This window comes from Myzus persicae, unplaced genomic scaffold, assembly GCF_001856785.1.
Source record: "Myzus persicae strain clone G006 unplaced genomic scaffold, MPER_G0061.0, whole genome shotgun sequence".
Classification (NCBI taxonomy): domain Eukaryota; kingdom Metazoa; phylum Arthropoda; class Insecta; order Hemiptera; family Aphididae; genus Myzus; species Myzus persicae.
This window is the reverse complement of record NW_019100691.1, coordinates 1,123,456-1,130,922: the sequence shown is the minus strand read 5'-3', so window position 1 is coordinate 1,130,922 and position 7,467 is coordinate 1,123,456. Positions and strand designations below refer to the sequence as shown.

Sequence of the window (7,467 nt, the reverse complement as noted above, 5' to 3'; positions counted from 1 at the left end):
CAATTCATATACTTGATCAATTTTTCAAAATATTTTGACTTGTTTTAATAAGTTGGTGGCGGATATTTTCAATTTTCATTTTCTTGTTTGTTTTTTATAAAAAAGAATGAAAATTTAATACAAGCCTCTTGATAGATATATTGTAACAATAGTAGTTGAAAATTATTGAAAATACATGGTCTCGATTTTTTTTTATAAACATTTAAAATTCAAATTTTGACAACCATTTATCAAATTGAAAATTGAAAAATGATTTTGTAGTCAAAAATTTAAGACAAGGTTCCATTTACGCAGTTTTTTTCATAACTACAAAATATAAAAAATATATGAATACAGTTATTTTTTACAGACATTTTAAGTTCAAATTTGGACGAAATGACATACGAACACAAAAAATAACAATTTTTGTCATTTTGTTGTAATTCGGATCCAAAACAGCATAATTGTACATAAGTATACATAATATTATTCCAGCATCACTGATAGCTAATATTGATTAGTATAACAAGTAATAACAATATAAAATTTCATAGACTGACATATAGTCTCCGCTCAGAATCGTTTTTCATATACAGTGATATAATTTCATTGAATTCAAATTTAATACCATCCGTTACAGCGACTTTCTAGACACCTAACGTAGAGCAGAGCGACATCCACTAGAGCTATATTAACGAAAAATGAAAATTGGAAGTGGAGCATGGGCGCCCGAAGGAAAATGCATTTCAAGGTGCAAAATAAAAAAAAAATTAAAAATCTGTATACGAAAAAATCAACTAATTAAAACAATGAAAAAGAAAATGAGGAGGGGTACACGGGCGCCTACAGGCAAATGCATTTTAAGTAGCAAGAAAAAATGTATAGAAAATTATACAGTTGTTACATATACTAAAGACTGCATGTCTTTAATATTAAAATTCTTAAACCAAAAAAACTATACACAATAATTAGTTTGTAGTAGAATCAATACTTAGAAGGCATCAGATAATCAAAGTTTAAAAAATCTGTATAAAATACTAGCTGATCCGATGCCCTTGGTTGCCCGTTAAAAATGCCAATTCTATATGAGACTCGATGGTGATAATGCGAGCAGTATATTATGCCTACCTGTTGTGGATTGCGGACCCCGCTTGATGAGTACTTTATATAAATAATATGTTTTATTTTGATTTTGATTAAGGACACGCCGATGAGAGGCTATAAGTGAAACTCGGCCACCTTGGTTGGCAGTGTGCGAAAATTCAATTGTAAGCATACTTATACCTGATCTGCCCAATGAACTATTGCAGGCAACCAATAAACAAAAAAAAATACCAATTCCTACTAAATATGTTTATATTTGTCCTATAACCAATAACAACCGTATATAAACAAATATTTCCTTCGTAAATCTTAAAATCCCTATTTGAGCAACTCCCAGGGTCGAACCTATCGGGTCAAATTGTGAATCTAAATATGCAGAACCATCCAGGGCGTCCCCCAAACGCATACGAAAAAATTCATGCAAATCGGTCTAGCCGTTTATGAGGAGTTCAGTGACATAGGTACACACGTACAGCAGAATTATATACCTATATAAATATTAACTAGAAATAATATAAAATAATGAATACAACAATTACTAATTAGAAGAGAAACATGGCTGGCGCCCGCAGGCAAATGGATTTTAAGAAGTAAAAAAAAATTGGATACTTTAGTCTTTAATCGTGTCTTTAATATTCTATCTGGAATCGGTATTAATGTCTGTGAGAAAACAGATATTACATCTTTTAAAAAAACTGAAATTCGGTTTAATATAGAGTAATAAAGGTTTCTTGAAGGTAGGTATATGTATGACAATTTTTTGTCTCTCTCCTAAAGCAAATTCCAATCCACGTCACTCGTTTCAGTTATCCGTAACATTATAAAAAGCTATGCCAGAGTTAAAATATCTGATAACTGCTACAAATCCATTGCCAAAACCTTAGATCATATACACTGGATAGAGCTATGGTTTAAAATCTTGAAGCATAGCTGTTTGTGCCCGAAGTCATCATTGCGCATGAGCAAAGTACATGATCTAAGCATTCAGTACCTAATCGTCCTTATCACTATAACACATTATTGTTCCTTCCCCATCCCGCGCGATCTATTTCATTTCTCACGCATGCGCAATAAGTACTTCGGGCATGAACAGGTCTGCTTCAAACACGGACTACGCGTGATATACGCTATGGCTCTATCCAGACAGTCCGGTGTATATGATCTAAGGCCAAAACCTTAATAATTTATTTATTTAAGCGACTTTTGTCAATATAAATAGTTATTTAACCGTGGTTAACAATACGTAGGTTATCTTAAGTCGTGGTATAAACTATGGTCTAAAATTCGGTCGTGACCGCAGTTATTCATTTACCGTGGTTACGGTAACCATACAAAAACAGTCCTTATCTCGATTTCATTATTATCACCTCAATTTACACCAATACGGCAATACCGCATTACTGTCAGTCCAATCAAATCAGTATTCAGTAATCACGATTTTCACAATTTACTTTTTCACTGGACTACTGGAGTGTATCTAGACCGGTGGAAATTGAAATAATAAAATTATTGTTTTACCTTCGAAAGTCAAAGTACTTGAGTGTTCTCAAATCTTAACAACTTCGACGCGATTACATTGTTGTTGTAATTCACAAAGACAAACAACTATTCGTTACCAGACAGTGGTAGGTACCAGAACGGCATCCCGTATCCGTTAACATATACATTACAACGAATTATATTGTACAGAAAATGGCATCATTAAGATCTCTGAACGTAAGTACATTTTTCATTCTACAACAAACACTGTGTTATAATCAAACATTGATTTATCGTTATATTTCAGCGCACCTTACGGAATGCCCAAGCTGGGGCCATAGATCCAATGCAAGTAGATGCACCTCCTGAAGAAAATGACAACAACGAAGAAGAATTGTATGAAGTGGACATTGATTCATTCGTAAGGACTAATGTGCTTTTTTACTAATGGCCGCCATTATTAAGCTCTACTATTAATATTATTATTATTATTATTATGGACTTTAGGATCTTGACACATATGCCAATAGTTATGTTGGATTAGCTCGCATTTACAGACTGATGTATATAGCTGACCATTGTCCAAGGTTGCGATCTGATGCATTACGTCTGGCCATTTCGCATGTTATTACTACAATGAATGCTAATCTGTATCAAGTGCTACATCATAGACTTCAACAGTGTCATGGGTATTATTATTATTAAAAACTACATTTGTTTAAAAATTAATTTTTTTTATTAAATTTGTGCGCAATAGAAACATACTACCAGATGTTACTGGTGCTAATCCTGTAGATACAGGACTCCCAGTGTTCAATAATGTTTGGGTAGAAAATACAACTCAAAAATCAGCTATGAAACTTGAAAAGCTGGATGGAGATCTTAAGAATTATAAAAGTAATTCGATTAAAGAAAGCATTCGTCGTGGTCATAATGAAATTGGTGACCATTATGTCAATTGTGGAGACCTCATTGAAGCAACTAAAAGTTATTCTAAGGCTCGAGATTATTGTACTAGTTCCTCCCATGTCATATCAATGTGTCTTAACATAATAAAAGTATGTACCTATCAATTATGAAATTATATAATCCTACTGTTCCCTTTAGCCATTATACCAACAATATTTTTTAACCCTACATTACAAGCATTAAAAATATTCACGAGAATACACACACACTCGATGTTTATGACCACATATTAAAATAATTCCATTAAAACTCGATAAACTGTTTTAACAATTATTAATACGATTGATATAGTTTTACTGACAAGCAATTATTAGGAAAAACAATTTAAAAATTACTCATAATTGAGTTTTCAAACAATTAGATTATTTATAAATGTCAGTCCACCACACGCACATGGTCTTTTAGATGGTATTTTTTATAAGTAATGAACATTGAACACTACTATATTACTGACATCAGATCGTATACTGTGCGTAGACATATATAATGTTAGTTTATCACCTAATTAGAAATTACTTTAGTTAGATTACGTAAATATTTCAAATTCTTGATACAATGAACAAAGTTGCAAAAGCCTGGTGTGTAAACCATGAAACGTGTATTCTAGAGTTAGCTAACATTTTGTACATTCAATTATGTTTGCTGCTCATTGCATTGTGTACATTTTCTACTTGAAATTGCGACATTTAGGTTCACATACAAAGAATTTAATGTTGCTCTTCCCGGCAAGTGCCTCGTTGTGTCAAAATTAAAATAATGTTATTGCTCATATAATTGTTGTTAGTACCTTCTGTAGTTTTTAGTTATTGGAAATTATAATGACTTATTTTGTACACAGTTTATTTATTTTCTTATGAAATAAATTTTAGTAATTAATTCATACCTTATTAGATTAAATATTCATTTTTGATAAAAAATATATATATTCTGTTAATTACCAGGTTGGGATTTACCTGCAAAATTGGTCACATGTTATCAATTACATAATTAAAGCTGAATCCACTCCGGACTATATGGAAGTAATAATCGTTTAAATTATTATTATATGATAATATATTTATGTTCAAAAGTGTTAATAATTTGTATTTGATTTTTTTAGAATACTGAACTCCAGACCACATACAGTTCTACTCTTAAGTGCATGACAGGTTTAGCTGAACTTGCTGGTCGTAAATACAAATTAGCTGCTCAAAATTTCTTGAAAACAAATCTTGATTATTGGGATTCTTGTGATGTAATGACACCTAATGATATTGCTATTTATGGAGGACTTTGCGCATTAGCAACTTTTAATCGTTTAGAACTTCAAAATAGTGTAATTTGCAACAAGTAAGTTATTCAAAATGTGTTAATATTATAGGTTTGATAATACTATTATATATATCCACTAAAATCAATACTTAATTTAATTCACATATACTTAATAAAAAACCATTTAATATCACATAAAATTAGCTATGTTTTCTCTCTCACTCTTGGCTACTTCTTTTCTGATATCCATCTCATCCTTGATTTCTTATTAAGAATATACTCGTGTTTTACTTTATTCCACTTGTGTTACTTTATAGTTTATATTGTGTGTTTAATCTATGTTACTACACTTATTTGTACTAAAAAACAAACACACTCAACTACTATAACTGTATTAATAAATAAACTATCAAAGCAATCAAATACATTATTTAATTACATATCATGTGCTAATAGCTAGCATTATTATAAGTATAACCAATATTTACTGTATACTATGTGTGTATCAACAATAATATTTATAATTTTGTTTTGACATAATATCATATTCTACCCCGACGGCTAAACTTATTTAGGTATTTTAGTTACAGTATTATTATTTTCTTTTAACAATAATCACCACGTATGTAACTTTTTTGTAGCTCATTCAAATTATTCCTTGAACTAGAACCTGAAGTACGTGATGCGATTTTCAAGTTTTATGAATCCAAATATGAAGTCTGTTTAACAATTTTGAACAAAATAAAAGTACTTAACGTTTATTTGTATATTCCTGTCATATTGTTTTTTATAAATTACTTTATTAACTAAAAGACTTCATTTTAGCCAACTTTACTACTTGATATGTACATCGGATCTCACATAAACCAGCTCTACTCCAATATAAGAAGCAAAGCAATGATTCAATACTTCTGGTAAGCAAAATATTTAACAACATATTTTTAATAATAATTCAAATTCAAATTTGTAATTGTTTAGTCCATACGACTCTGCTGACTTAAGAAAAATGGCATTATGTTTCAATACTCCTCTGCCTGATTTAGAGAATGAACTTATGCAACTAATTTTGGATGGTCACATCAAGGCTCGCATTGACTCCATTAATAAAGTAAGTTTCATTGTACTTGTCTTTCAAATTTTGATGGTAAAAAGAAGAACTGGTTTATATTTAAGAGAGAACCCTAAATTAATAGTTAAAATTGCCATTAAATTTGATGTACACTCAAAATGTAGTATATAGCTAAACGACTTTCGAGGTTTTAATTAAGAGGATGCTACCCATGCATTTACTGTCTCCATCTTACAAATGCGCGACCTAGAAAATTTTTGTTCACTTGTTTCGATTTTGTGTAGTAAATTTTGACTTATCATCAAACTTTTTGATAAAAACATTATCTATACTTAAGCATCGACAATTTTTTTAATATTTTTAATTTTCAAACAAGATATGGGTATTTTTAATATCACAAATTACATATTCTCATATTTCCTTAGAAATTAAAATCTAACGCTTATTGCCAGATAATCCCTCTAAAAGTTTAATAATAGGTCAATTCACAGTTTCACACTAATATCCAGACCAGTAAACAAAAATTTGGTATGGCGCACATTTCTGTGATGGAGACAATAAAAAAAAATATAGGTAGCATGATTAATCTAACTTCTTGATTATAGCCTTAGAATTTGTTCTACTGTATACAAAATTTTTAGCGTACATCAAATTTAACACACACAAAAAAACGAGTGTAGATAGTGTATTAGACTCCTCATTTTCACAGAATGTTATAATGAAAAATCGTGTATTATATTTTAAAGCTTTTTTGACAACTATAGCATTTTTTATCAATATATTTTTTTTTTAAATCTTTAATTCTAAAAAATACAAACCGGTTCAAAAAAGCTAATATATACATTTTGTTTTAAATTATATAATCTATAAAAAAATGTTTTTACAAACATTTGGTGAAAATTTCATATAGGAGTGCATAAAACATCCGAAAGTGTGATTACCTTTTGGATAATATATATTTCGGCGATATTATTCTCTAACAAATTATTTTTGGATAAAATGATTTCGGTAGAAATATCTGATATTTAGGTATTATTTTATAAGTATAGGCCATTATTATTTTACTCATAATAATTTTGTTATTTTAGATCCTATACGCTAAGCATCCAAATCAAAGAGTAGAAACATTTGAAAAAGCTATGTCAATGGCTCAACAATACAGTAGGTATATGCACATTTTAGTACTGAAAAGTCAAATGATCAAACACCAGTTGAATTCAAAACTCGGTAAAGTCGAACGTCTTAACAATATTTCAAAAACTATAAATGTTGATTTTGTTAAAATATCTGGATAAAAAATGATTTACAAGCTATCATATATGAAATATTTAGATTGTATAATAATTTTGTCATCAAACCCAACAAACTTCAAACAAAAATTTTTTTTATCAATAATTTAATTTTTGTAAATTATTAATAATTTCAGAAAGCAATATTACTTATTGATATAAAATGTATATACTTTTTTTTATTACAATTTTTAGTTATTATTTAAAATATTAATTTGTATAACATATTTAATAAAAGCCAATCTGAAGATTGAATGTGAATAACTGATAAAAATAATGATACAAGATTAATGACCAGATAATATTACCATTGGTTAGAACTATTTT

At 29.4% G+C, this 7,467-nt stretch overlaps 1 protein-coding gene across 1 annotated transcript; it reads left to right on the top strand.

Moving 5' to 3' along the window:
• The first annotated feature begins 2,485 nt into the window (after window positions 1-2,485).
• Window positions 2,486-7,196, top strand: LOC111042084 (COP9 signalosome complex subunit 1b). The gene is made up of 10 exons (XM_022326574.1): window positions 2,486-2,799; window positions 2,870-2,983; window positions 3,070-3,251; window positions 3,320-3,620; window positions 4,473-4,550; window positions 4,631-4,860; window positions 5,424-5,529; window positions 5,608-5,696; window positions 5,761-5,890; window positions 6,940-7,196. Exons 1-10 carry the CDS (start codon window positions 2,776-2,778, stop codon window positions 7,144-7,146), a joined length of 1,461 nt encoding a protein of 486 aa, XP_022182266.1. The 5' UTR covers window positions 2,486-2,775; the 3' UTR covers window positions 7,147-7,196.
• The last annotated feature ends 271 nt before the right edge of the window (window positions 7,197-7,467 follow it).